At 46.1% G+C, this 14136-nt stretch overlaps 1 protein-coding gene across 1 annotated transcript in view; it reads right to left on the reverse strand.

Moving 5' to 3' along the window:
- The window catches only part of EIF4EBP2 (eukaryotic translation initiation factor 4E binding protein 2), a 21602-nt gene extending 17836 nt beyond the window's left edge, over positions 1-3766 (reverse strand). Inside the window, exon 1 of the mRNA XM_004386369.2 lies at positions 3347-3766. Coding sequence (XP_004386426.1) covers positions 3347-3491 — 145 coding nt within the window. The 5' untranslated portion in view covers positions 3492-3766. The remainder of the gene's footprint in view (positions 1-3346) is intronic.
- Positions 3767-14136: the final 10370 nt, after the last annotated feature.

Here is a 14136-nt window from a genome sequence, read left to right on the forward strand (position 1 = left end):
ACTACTGGGAAAAAGGCCAAAAAAAAAAAAAAAAAGATATACACCATCAGCAAAACTGATGCTTTAGCATAATCTTAACATTTAAAAACTTTGCCTAAGTAAAAAAAAAAAAAAAAAAAAAATTCCCCTTCCTTAATAATGAGAAAAGTACTCTTCTAGCAATACGGGAAATCCAAGAGGTTACAGCAATTGTGCTTTCACCTACCTCTCATTTCCCAAACCACCAAAGCCAGTTGCCGTCAAGTCAACTCCGACTCATGGCAACCCCATGTGTGTCAGAGTAGAACTGTGCTCCATAGGTTTCAATGGGCTGATTTTTCAGAAGTAGATCACCACGTCTTTCTTCTGAGGCACCTCTGGATGGACTCAAACCTTCAACCTTTCAGTTAGCAGCTGAGTGCATTAACCGTTTGCACCACCCAGGGACTCCCAAACCATAGGAACACAATTTTGAGAAACGTGTTCAAGGGTAAATTGTATCCTCTGATCCCTAATGGATGAGAGGCCTCAAAAGGGGAGCGATATCATAAGTTTACTATGTTGTGAATGCCCCCACCCTGTCTGATCATTTAGGGCATTTAGCACATCAACTGTTACCCTGGAATGCTCTGACACGTGTGTGACACTTCAGAAGGTTTCCAGAAGTTTGAGGCAGGAAATGCTAATCCCCTCTCACTAAATAGAGATTTCCAATACAAGCCTACTATCATTTTTCTAAATGTTTTCAAGTCTGAAACATATCAGTTCGCACTTGGCTCTAAACTGTTTCAGGACTAAAAATTATCCCCCTCTCCCCCAATCAAGATTTTAAGCCCATTCAGACCAAGGATTACATTTCCTACCTCTGTCTGTTGCCACCTTTCATGCAAAGTACTGTACTGGGCTCACAAAACTCACTTAAGATTCCTAACCACATTCATTCAGGTGACTGGACGTGACCAAACAACCACAAAATATCTCTCTCTGGCTCAGGGAAATAAAATTACATGAGGAGAGAGTGAGGGGTGTAGCAAATAAGATAAATGAACCATCACAGAAGGGAAAAACCCCAAAGGGGGAAAAATTAAATCCATAAATACTGAACACCTAAATGGCATTGAGTTAACTCATAAAATAGTGATTACATCCAACTGCAACAGTGCTGTATCTTTTAAACACATTATATAAGCCCTAGCATTAAAAATCCAAAGATTATAATGTGCTCTATCGATAAATACAGGCTCAACATATTAGATGAGCCAAGATGACAAGTATTTGAATCGGAAACAAAAAACCATGTGTGTAGAAACATTTGGAGGCAGGTTAAGTGATATTTGAGAAAGCAGTGGTGAGTACGTGTGTTTGGAGGAGGGGTAAATGAATCAGTGTTTCTGGCAGAAATCTTTCCAAGCATTTTAGGAACTAATCCAGACTATGAGACAGGTTTCTATCTTTAAAGCAATGCTTAAAGATTATGCTCTTATTTTAAAAGCATAGTAGCTTGGCTGTTTGAAATATGCCAAAAGGATTTCCCTCTGTGGTTTTTTCCTCAGGGGAATAATGATTAATATACAGCAAGAAATTTAGTCCCTTCCCCAAATAAATTACGGCTGAGTGCAGTTGTCACTATGACACGTGTTCTTAACTGCTGAAACACAGGAATTTACTGGCCAATGCCACAAAGAATTCTAGAAGAAGTTATAAATCCCCTTTCATCACCTTGGAAAACAATATTCATTTATGAAAAGCTATCAGTTCAAGTTCAACGCAACTCTGTCTGGAGTAAATTCTGGTCTGCCAAAATCTTTCAAAATTAAGAAGCAAGGTTTCAGCATGGTCAAACACAGGGCCTGGTCTTGAATAGATCAGGTTAGGAGGGAGGCTTCATCAGTGAGGTAAACAACATTACTAGACTCCACTGTTCTGCAAAGTTAGCACTTCCCTAAGCCCAACTCTCCGTATATACTGATGACTTTCCCCTCCTGGGTCATTTTAAAGTCTTTCAAGGCAGCCAACCAGCCCCTAAAGTGGCCTGGCCAGATTCCTCTGTAAAAGCTCCCTCCTTGATTTTTATCCCTTGTGGTTGGCAAGGAGGTCTCCTTATTCTCCAGGCCTTGCTATGGTGCACAAGGGATGGCCCGGGCCTAACTGCATTGGGTTGGCTGTAGTACAACCCGTGAGCCTGGCCCACGAGAGGTCCCTAGCAATCCCATAAACTACAATGGCTGCCAGCAAAGTCCCGGTCCCCTAGCTAGAGCACCCCCCACCACCCCACCACCCCCAATCACCAGAAGAAGGCAAAGTTCTGAAGTTAAAAATGAAGCAACATTCCCTTCAACGACGCCCTACAACCGCGCTCTCTGGTCTCCTCCCTCTGGAGAACATCCCAGTCAGAGGACAGACAACCTTTGAGCTCCCTTTTCCCGTGACCAATTCAACACGCCTCACCTCTACTCCAGTGTTACTTAACTTGTAAACAGTTCCTGGTCGTACTTGGAAAAGCAATGCCCAAGCACCTCCCTCTGCACCGCCTCTCTCCATTTGCCTCTTCCCCAGGATCAGGCAACCCCACCCGACCAGGATGTCCTGCTTGGCAATGCCCCTTCAACCCATCTCCAAAGGCGCCGGGCCAAAATCCTTCCCTTAAGGCTGACAGAGTTCTACCACCCCCACCTTGGCTATTGAGCATTATTTTAACACTCTCGCCTCCCGGCCGGGGGACTCCCCCCACCATGGGGACTCGTCCAGCAAAGTAAACAATGCTGTCAAAGCAGGATAACGTTGGGCGAGGCTTCCAAACTCCGCGTTCCAGCCTCCTCCTTGTGTTCTAAAAGCAGCAAAACAAGTCATTGCAGGGTCCCAGGAGCGAAATTACTCTCCTCAGGTTCCTTTCTAAAAAGGCCCGGAAGGCAGCGCCAAAATCAAACATTAACGTGCAAAAATTCACAACTTGCAACAGGTAGAGGTAACACAGCGAGTGCAAGGCCAAGTGTAGACGAATTTGCCCGAGAAGGAGCGGACAGGGAAAAGAAAACTGGGTCGAGTGCGTAAACCTGCCACCAAGCGGGAACAAGAGCTTTTATTTCGCGTCGGGTGAGCCTCGTTCCCACAGTGGGCGCGCACTGGATCGAGTTGCGGGAAAAAAAGAAGGCGAAGTTAAGGCTCCCAAAGCGCGGACGCGCCCCGAAGGCAGTCTTCAGGGGGCTTTGATGAAGCAGGGGGAAGGTGGGAGGCCGAAGCGGCCCCGCGTGGACGAGTTGCACAGAACCGTGGCGGGGCACGGGGACACCTGGGAGGGCTGGTGCAGGTTCTGGGGGGCTGAGGGGCGCGCAGTGGCGGGGGCTGCGGCGAGGCGGCCGGCGCTCACCTCCCGGCGTGGTGGAGAACAGCGTCCCCCCCGGCGTGGTGCAATAGTCATGAGGTAGCTGCGCGGCGTCGCTGATGGGCACGGTGCGCGTGGGAATGGCGCGGCTCTGGCTGGGCTGGTGGCCGCTGCCGGCGGACGAGGACATGGCTCTCGGCGCAGGCTCTCGGGCTTTGTCCGACGGGCAGGCGGGCGGCGGCGGCGGGGGCTGCGGGGCCCAGGCTGCTCCTGCTCCTAAGGCGGGCGGAACAGCGGGCGGGGCTGAGCGCGCTCCGCTCCCTCCTCGCTCGCTTCCTCTCGCTCCGCTCCCGCCGCCGCCCTCTCAGCCGCCGCCGCCGCCGCCGCCGCCCGTTCCTCCGGCCTCCGCGAGCAGCTACACCAGCAGCAGCAGCGGCAGCAGCGGCGACGAGGACGACCGGAAGCTGGCGAAGGCGGGAGCCAGAGGGAGCTCGGGAAAGCGGGTCGACGAAGGTGACGTATCGAGGGGCGGGGCGATGTTGTAGGGGCGGACCTAGGGGCTGAGTGGGCGGGGCCTCGGGCGTGGTGGGACTTAACCCTTAACATGTGACTGGCCGCATTTGGTCCAGTAAGTAGTTCGCAGACCCGGGCTTTGACTTACACCGTCCGTTTACTCAACAAAATACTTACGGAGCACCGACTGTGTTCTAGGAACTGTCCTGGGGGGAGGGGTAATACAGCAGTAAACAGGACAGACAGACTCTTTGCCAATATGGAACTTGCATTAGCCTTCCCCTCTCCCAGCCAGGTTTGTTTTCCCTCTTTCTGATCCACCACAGCCCCTGTGCACACTGTGGTGACCAGAACCCACCCTTTGCGTGAGCGTCTTCTACCTATGCATCTGATTCCCCTGCAGAACTGTCAGCTCTTCGAGGGTGAGGCCTGGGTCCTCTTTGCCTTGTATCCTCACGGGGCCTGGCACAGAACCAGCCTGTGGTCGAAGTTTGTCAAACTGCCTTTTTGAAGACTTTGTGGAAGGTAGATAAACATTAGACACCGTCACGAACAGATAGGTCTGGGATAGCAAGAGGCCTTTTAGGTTTCCTTTTCAGATGAGAATGTTTATCAACTGGCTTAAAGTATAATTTAAATACATTAACATGCACCCCTTTTGAGTGTCAATGAATTTTGACAAATGTTTGTTGTTGTTAGTTGCTATCCAGTTGATTCCAAGTCATGGTGACCCCATGTGTTTCCTAGTAGAACTGCTCCATAGGGTTTTCTTGGCTGTAATTTTTTTTTTTTTTAGTTTTGGTGAAAATACACACAGCAGAACATACACCCATTCATCAGTTTCTACATGTACAATTCAGTAACATTGGTGACATTCTTCACACTGTGTCACCGTTCTCACTATCACTACCCATATTGTTTCACCACCATTGACTTAGAGTCACTACCCCCTGTAATTGTAATGGAAGTAGACCTCCAGGCCTATCTTTCGTGGTACCCCTGGGTAGGTTCGAACCACCAACTTTTAGGTCAGCAGTTGAGGGTAAACCGTTTGTGTTATCCTTGAAACATCACCACAATCAAGACATAGAACATTTTCAACACCCCAAAGAGTACCCTTGTGCCCCTTTACCATTAGTGCCTGCCCCCAGCCCCAGCCTCAGGCAATCACTGATCTGCTTTCTACCCCATAGATTAGTTTTGCCAGTTCTAAAACTCCATATAAATGGAATCATACTGTATGTTTTATGTCTGTTCTCTTACTCAGCATAATGTGTTGCTTTTATCAGCAGCTTATTCCTTTTTATGGCTGAGTAATGGATGTACCACAGTTTGTTTGTTTAGCAGATGCGAATTTAAAAGAAAAAGATCTTTTCCTGCTCGCCTAGGGCCTACCATGGGGAACTAGGAAGACCTTATGGGACCTCAAATGTACACACTGGGTATAGTCTCTGAATGAAGTTATCTGTATAGTTGGGAATCAGGAAGCTGCAAATGCAGTTGTGACCCCACAGACACAGAGACCCCTAGATCCATATCTGATGTACTTCAAGGACTGAGTGTACAAAACACACCACAATTTTGGCAAACCTGTCTTGACATTTAAAAAAATTTATTACTATAACTGGAATTTCAAAAAATGAAGGTGACCTGGGTATCACCAGACCCTGGGGCGCCCTTTCTGTAGTTATCTGTTTCAGAGTTTAACCACCCAGCTTCCCAAAACTCATTCTTCCAAACTCACCTGCACTTTGCCTGGTGCTTCTGCTCCCTGGGGTTCTGTCTTTCCCAGGGCAGAGGAGGCTGGTCCCCACCCCCTGTCATGTAGCCACCCACACTAGATCTCTATCATTATAAAGATAATAGCCCCTTACGTTTGGATAACACTTTTCCACTTTACAAAGCACTTTCACAGTCATTATCTCATTTACCTGTGATATAGGCAGGTCCCTTATTATCCTTATCACTTTACAGGTGAAGAAACTGAGGCTTAAAGAGGGTAAGTGACTTCTCAGAGGTCATACAGCCAGGACAGTGGAGCTGGGACTAGAACTCAAGCTTCTGGTGGCTGTCCTATGCTCTTCCTATGTTCCCCCAGACCTCCTACACTTCTAAAGACTGCAAGTTGCCCATTACATTGTCATCACACACGCTGACTCATTGGAGGTATGAACAGCATCCATTTCCTGAGCTCTTGAAACTTAAGAGACAGGATGTGTTGAGAAGGGGATAATAATAATACATAACATTTATAAGCGTCTGGGCTGTGCCAGGTGCTGTACTAGGCCTTTTAGAGATCTTATCTCTAATACAACAGGCATACAGGTAGGTATTATTATGTCTATGTTACAGATGAGGAAGCAACCTCAGAGAAGCCAGCTTGCCCAAGGTCACCTGCTATACATTCTAGAAATTTCTTTAGCCTCTCCCTGTTGTTGGGAGCAGTCCAACATGCACAGGCTTTGATGTCAGACATGCCTTGCTTCAAATGCTGGCTCTATTGCCTACTTGCTGAGTGCCCATGAGCTCTGAACCTGTTTTCTCATCTAAAAAATTAGAAGGTGTAATCCTTCATTCTCAGAGTGCTCTTCTGAGGATTAAACGTAAGGCCGGGCCAAGATTTCTGGCTGATGGAACTGTAAAACCAAATCAAACCTGCTACCGTAGAGTCGATTCTGACTCATAGCAACCCCATAGGACAGAGTGGAACTGCCTCATAGAGTTTCCAGGGAGCAACTGGTGGATTCGAACTGCCGACCTTTTGGTTAGCGGCCAAGCTCTTAACCACTGTGCCACCAGGGGTCAGATGGGATCATGGTCAGCCACAAAAATGGATCCAAGGAGGGGTGCTCAGGGCTGGGGAGAGGCAGCAGGATAGCAGCATCTGTCTTTGGGTGTGCTGCCCCTGGGGAAGACAGAACCAAAGGGAGCAGAGGCAACAGGCAAAGGGCTTTGGGCTCAGTATTAACTCCTTTTGAGATCTCGTCAGATGATGCCTTCTATCTGTAGGTGAAGACTTCAGAAAATGAGATAGGGCTTGTTCAAAGTTACTTAGGCATAATAAAGTCCTCTGTTAAAACCAGTTTGTTATCTGCCTATTTACAATTCAGCACCTGGAGTTGCTGCCTTCTCCAGCTCCATCCCAATGTTTAGTAGGTGTTTCATGGGTACAGCTCTCTTTCTACTACCCCTGGCCTGCAGGGTGACCTCTATGTCAGAGGGGTCATTGTGCTTAATGCCACACCCCATCTAGTTGACATCTGCTTTAGCTCCAACCAGAGAGAACACTTTTGAAATAGAAATGCACTGTCATCAAAACAGTGAATGGTGTGTCACACCCTGGGCCAGCCACAGCCCAGAAGCAGGGCACATGGTATACAGAACCTGGGAGCCAAAAGCAGGTACTAGCCAAGTTAAGTCAAGAGGTGCTCTGCCCCGGGAAACTTCTGCCCTCTCTTGGGTGGAGCCCAGAGTTTTCAACGGGAATCCTTTCATGATGACTGGATGGGCGCTGTCAGGTTCAGGGTAGAAGACTCTGACTTGATTACTGGCGGTCTGATTCTCTGTGCCACCTCTGGGCAATGGCAGCTTTGCACAAGCTACCTGACTTCCATCTATCCACCAATTCATTCACTCATTCGTAAGTACTTGCTCAGCTCCTGGTAAGTCCCTAGCTCTGGGTTCAGGGAGGAACAGGCAGACCTCATAGAGCATCCGTTTAATGAAAGGGTTCAACTGCCTTGATAATAACTCCTTGCAGCCAAGTTTTCTGGATGGATTTTGGTGGGAGTGTTTATCCATTCACACTGAATTAGAGTCAGAAGATCCAGGGGAGCAATGTCTGGCAGTGTAGATTGGATTGTATCACCACTCTTTCTTCCATGGCTTCCCATTACTCTTGGAATAAAGATCAAAATCTTGAATAAGGCCCTGCATGGTCTGGCCTCATCTCCCACCTCTCTCCCCCTCACTTTCTGTGCTTCTACTCCCAAAATGGACCATACTCCCTCCTATCACAGGGCCTTTGCACATACTATTTTCCTTTGCCTGGTTGTTCTCTGTGGTGAACAGACTTTAAGGTAATGGCCAAGACCCCCGCCTTCTGGTGTTCACACCCTTGAGTGTGGCTGGGACATGTGACTTTCTTCTAACCAATAGCATATGGCAAAGGTGAGGGGATGTCGCTTGTGTGATTATGTTGTTAAGATGTCATCTTGCTAGCAGACTCACTCTCTCTCTCTGTTGCTGATTTTGAAGATTTAAGCTGCTGTGAGCCCTGAGGAAATGGACTCTGCCAACAACCTGAGTGAGCTTGGCAGTGGACCCTTCCCCAGTCAAACATCCACATGAGAACTCAGCCCTGGTTGACACCTTGTTTGCAGTCTTGCAGAGGACCCAGCTAAGTCATGGCTGGACTCCTGACCCATAGAACTATGAGATAATTAGTGTGTTGTTATAAGCTACTAAGCTTGTGGTACTTTGTTACACAACACAGAAAACCAATGTATTCACATAGTTGACTCCTGCTCATCCCTTATCATTCCCATCCCACTCAGATTTGTTTTCTCTACAGTCTCTTCCAAGACCCAATCTCCTTGTTATAGGCTCTCATGACACTGTGCACCCCTCCTCCACACGACCTGTACAGTTATCATTGTGATTATTGAATTAATATCTGCCCTTCACTAGACTATAAGTCCCATGAGAGCAGGACTTTGCCTGTCATGTTCTCTGCTTTCCCCCAGGGCCTAGCACAGAGCCTGGCACATGGGAGGTACCCAGTGAATATCCTGAATAAATAAATGATCTGTTCCTTTTAACTCAGAACTGAAGACACTCCCGAAGTTCACCCTTCCGCCAAAGATTAGACAGGTCTATAAAACCAACAATAACACACGTAAGGAACATGCTTCTTAGTTCAGTCATGTATACAAGACCGAAAGGGCAACACCTGCCCAAAAGCAATGACGAGAAGGCAGGAACGGACAGGAAAAATGGATGGAAACAGGGAATTGGGGTGTGGAAAGGGAGAGTGTTGATACATCGCAGGGATTGCAACCAATGTCAACAAACAATTTATGTATAAATTGTTGAATAGGAAACTAATTTGCTCTTGTAAAGTTTCACCTAAAGCACAATTTTTTTAAAAAGTGCCTCAACCAATAAATAAATAAATGATGTGTAGGATACTCAGGGTGATGAGGAGTTGAGAGATAGATAGGGGCTGAATTGTTCAGTAGCTAGAGACTAAAGTGACTTGGAGGAAACTTGGATAATTTAGTCCTAAAGCCCAGATTTTATTGTGACATATCTGTACAACTGAAGCTAAAAGTGTTCTTTGGGGCATCCTGGATGGAAATAATATGTATCCACACAACCTTCACACACTGAGCCTCTCCCAGGGCTTGGCATGAGTGTGTTTCTCTTGGAAACTCTAGCTCCTTCCTCCTCCCAGAAGAACATCTTGTATTCTCGTCACTAGGCAACTCACTTCTGACTTTCTACCTTCATGGTCAGAGGAGGGAAAATGCAGGGGGAGGAGGAAGGGGTGTGGTAAGGAGGAGAGCGCTCCAGCTTGAGAGTTTTAATAAAGCCCATGAAATGCAAAGTAGCTTGTCCCAGTAACAGACAGAAAGGTGGACATATGGGGTTATCCAGAAGGCATAAGGTGACATAAGGTCGAGGGGCTTCAGAGTTCTTAGCTCTGCGTTCTCCTGTATCCCCAGCTGGGCTTTTTCTGTCTCCCTGGCTTTTCTGGCATCAGCAATTATGTCTGGGCAGCTTTAAACTTCCCTCCCTAGGTCCTAAGGCCCTTCCTAGATATAACTATGTTTTTCTCCTTTCCTTCCAGCCAAGCTTGTTGAAAGAGTTGTCTACACTTGCTGATCTCTTTCTCATTTCCATTCATTCACTCCTCAATCACTTCATTTTGGCCTCCACTCTGCCATGGCACAGAAACTGCCTTAATGTCAAATCCAGTCAACAATTTTTGGTCACCATTTGAAGGTTCTTTTTCTTGACCTTCTTTCCTCTCTCTAATTTCTGGACATTGGTCTCTTCTGCTTCTCTTCATTCCTTCCTGGCATCTCCCTCTTGGTTTCATCCACCATCTGCTACTCTTCTCCCTCACATCAATGTGTTCCCCAGGTTTTACGCTTGGTCCTCTTTTCTCCCCACTCCAGACCTCCCTCAGGTAAGCTCACCCATTCCCACTGGTTCAGATTCTGCCAATGGCTCCCAAATCTATAGTTTCCCTGGTACCAGTAGCCTGAGCATGAAAAATAGGGTTTATTCCTTTGGGTCAGTCCCCACCTGCTAAATCATAGGACGCCCTACCTCAAATCCCTCCCTTTGGCACAGACCGCTAATTGTTCCTCAGTAGCCATTTTCCCCTCTTCCTTTTAGCAATAAAATCCTCTAGTTGTAGCTGGGCATATGATGAGCCAGCCACTGACTGCATTTCTCAGCCTCCCATGCAGCTAGGTGTGGTCATGTGACTAAGTTAGGGCTATAGGATGTCAATGGAAGTGATGTGTGTGACATCTGGGTCCTCTCCTTAAAGGCAAAGTGGCTTGCCTGGGACATTTTCTTTTCCGCTTCCTGTCAGCTCAGAAATAGCTTAACTGCAATAGTAACCTTGGACCCAGAGATAGAAAAAATATGCTGAAGATGACAGAGTAAGCCATCTTGGTTTTTAGATGACCTTTTGGAGCAGAGCTGTCAACCTTCCCTAGATCACTTGTTTTATGAGACAGAAACAAATTATTTTATGTAACTTGCAGAATTTTCAGGTCTTTGTTATAGCAGCTTAACTATATCCTGATTAATATACTTCCTGTGTGTCCCATGTGTACTTGCAAACATAGTTCTTCTCTACCACTGTCAGGGGGAATACCCTCCACTCTGATATAGCTTGTAAGTGCTGAAGTCTTTTCTCTGGCTTTCAGTTTCTCACTAGGACCCAGAAGCTAGAGGCAGGACTAGGGTGAGGCAAGCAAAGCACCCAGCTGCAAAATTTAAGGAGGCACTCATTTTTAGACTCATACAAGTGTTGAGTTGGCACCAGAGAACGAGTGCCTCCTTAAATTGTGTACCCTGGGCGCCTTGCTTATCTTACTCTAGTGCCAGTCCTGCCAGAAGTCATGGCACTTTCATTAAAAGATTTAAAAATATGCTTGCCCTAACTGCTAGAATTTCTCTGCTAGGAATCTTTCCTCTGGAAATAAACAAACAAATGGGTTTCTAAACCATATGTACAAAATGATTGTTTTCTTGAAAAAAATATATAAATATATGGCTGGAAGGCCATATATCCAACAGATAGCAGTAGTTACCTTTGGGCGGTAGGGTTACAGGCAGGGGTGGATTATGCAATAGGCAAGGTAAGCACAGTGCTTACCTTGCTTACCAGATAATCTGTAGTGAACAATTTCACATTTTTTTCACCACATCAAAGATTCTGCTTCTAGGTATGGCTGGCATCTGTCTCTCTTGCAACCCCAGAGCACCTTCCTTCAGAATCAAAGCCTCTCTTCAAATGTACAATACCTGACAGGAAGAGATGACCCAGTCAGCAAGGTAAGCATGGGCTTACTTGTGCTTACTTATTCATCCTGTCAAATTGTTCACTACAGATTAGTAAGTAAGCACAAGTAAGCCCGTGCTTACCTTGCTTATTGGATAATCTGCCCCTGGTTGCAGGTGATTTTTTCCATTGTGGTTTTTTGTTTGTTTGTTTTGCAAATTTTCTGCACTCTGCAAATGGAACTTTTGCAGTTAGGGGAAAAATGTTTAAAAATCTTTTAAAACTGTCTTCCAAACGTGATTATTATGCTTGGATTGAGCACCTTGCTGTCATCTTCCCTTCCGGTGAGCACATTCCCAGGAGGCTCTCTGACCACTTATGCAAATAGCCCCCACAGGGCGTCAGCCCACATACCTTTCAGACAAGCCCAGACTTGCCTGAATCTACAGACAGGCTGGAAGAAGCCGGTAGAGGGTGCTGTCTTCCCTGTTCCCCAGGAGCTCAGAGGGTACTGTATTAGGGGAAATGATGGCTTAAAGGCAAGGTGCAGACTGTTCTGACCAGGGACGCAATAGATGGTCCTGGATAGAATGGGAGAAAAACGTAGAACAAAATTCAAATTCTTAAAAATGGCCAGACTTGCTGGACCAGTAGAGGTTACAGGAACCCTGGAGACTCTCACCCTGACATATGCTTAAAACTTTGAACTGAAACCACTCCTGAAGATTACCTTCCTAAATAACAGATGATTCATGAAATAAACATCACCCATAAGTACTGCACTCCTTTAAAAAAAAAATCACATATGTGAGACCAAATGGTCAACATTTACCCTAAAGCAAAGATGACAAGGTAAAAAGGAGAGGTAGGGAGACTAGATTAATGAAAACAGAACAACCAGAATGGAAATAATAAGAATGTTGACATATTGTGAAAAATATAACCAATGTCACTAAACAATATGTATAGAAATTGTTAAACGGGAACCTAATTTGTGGTGTAAACTTTCACCAAAAACATAAGAAAATATTATTTAAAAAATAAAGGCACAGTACAGTGCTGGATAGAGACCCCTTCCCCCCACTTCTTCCCCGGACTTATTCCCAGGTGTAATTCAGACTAGGAGTCCCTGGGTGGCATCATGGTTAAGCGCTGGCCTACTAACAGAAAGGTTGGTGGTTCAGACCCACCCAGAGGGAGGTACCTCAGAAGACAGGCCTGGTGATCTGCTTCCAAACGGTTACAACCTTGAAAACCCCATGGAGGAACTTAGTTCTACTCTGCACGTATGGAATTGCCGTGAGTCTGAATAGACTCGATGGCAGCTAACTCAGCCTACTTGACTCCATTGTGAATGGAGTCTAATTGATAGGATTTGAATACTGACTTTGCCATTTACAAGACACACGACTATGTGCAAGTTATTTAGTCTCTGTGTTCAAGTTTTCACATCTCTTGAAAGGAGATAATATTAGTAGTTACCTCATAGGGTGGCTGTTATGGATTGGACTGTGTTCCTCAGAAATGTGTGTTGTAAATCCTAACCCCTATACCACTGGTTACAATCCCATTTGGGAATGAGTTTTCTTTGTTATGTCAGTTAGGCAGTATTAGAGTAGGGGGTCTTAAATAAATCTCTTTTGAAATATAAAAGAACAGATTAAGCAAGCAAGCACAAATGGAGGGGAAGAGGCACAAATGGAGGGAAAAAATACATGCAACATGATCACCAAGGAACCTAGGAATAGAAGCTGAAAAGAGACAAGAACCTTCCCCCAGAGCCAACAGGCAGCAAGCCTTCTCCTACACGTGGCACCCTGAATTTGGACTTCTAGCCTCCTAAACGGTGAGAAAATAAATTTCAGTTCATTAAAGCCACCTACTTGTGGTATTTCTGTTATAGCAGTACTAGATAACTAAGAGCGTGGTCTTCTGGACTGAATAGAAAATGCATATGAAGTGTGGATCACAGCCTGGCACAGGGTGACTCCACAAGAGGTAGGGAAGAGAGATCACCTAGGCTGGCCTCCTGAGTGATGAGAGCCAGCCTACTGCCAGACATGGGAGAGAGGCTGTCCTAAGCCATCCAGCCCCAGCCAGGCTGTCAGTTGACCACAGAGATCAGCCAAGTCAGCCCAGACCAGAAGAACTACACAATCTGACCTACGGAATTGTGAGAAATAACATATTTGTTGTTTGGAGTCACTAAATTTCGGGGTGCTTTGTTGCAAAGCTAACTAAACCCAAACCTGAACCTGTTGCCATCGAGTCGATTCCGACTCATAGCGACCCTATGGGACAGAGTAGAACTGCTCCATAGGGTTTCCAAGGAGTGGCTGGTGGATTCAAACTGCCAATCTTTTGGTTAGCAGCTGTAGCTCGCTGTAGCTCTTAATCACTGCTCCACCAGGGCTCCGAAGCTAACTAAAGTATCTAATAAATCAAGTACTGACTCTACTTTCTGCCATCGAAGACTTTCATCTTCAGCAAAATGTGCCTTTTCATACCATCCCCACTGCTTTCTTATCCTGCAAATCAAACACCTGGTGTTCCCAGAAATGCTTTACACTTTCTTAATTCTAAGCCTTTGCTCAAGCTGACGCCTCTTGTTGGAATGGTCTTCCTTTCCCTACTCCTTCACCACTCTCACCCCCGTCTTGGCCTTCTATGGCTATTGAAATTTAACCCATTCTTTAAGATTTATTCAAATATCATCTTTTCCTACAATTGGTGAGCAAATTGGAGCAACCTGTCCTTGAACTCTATACTTGGTACTATTGTTGTAACTGCCTTTGAG

This window comes from Trichechus manatus, unplaced genomic scaffold (genome assembly GCF_000243295.1).
Source record: "Trichechus manatus latirostris isolate Lorelei unplaced genomic scaffold, TriManLat1.0 scaffold00163, whole genome shotgun sequence".
Lineage (NCBI taxonomy): Eukaryota > Metazoa > Chordata > Mammalia > Sirenia > Trichechidae > Trichechus > Trichechus manatus.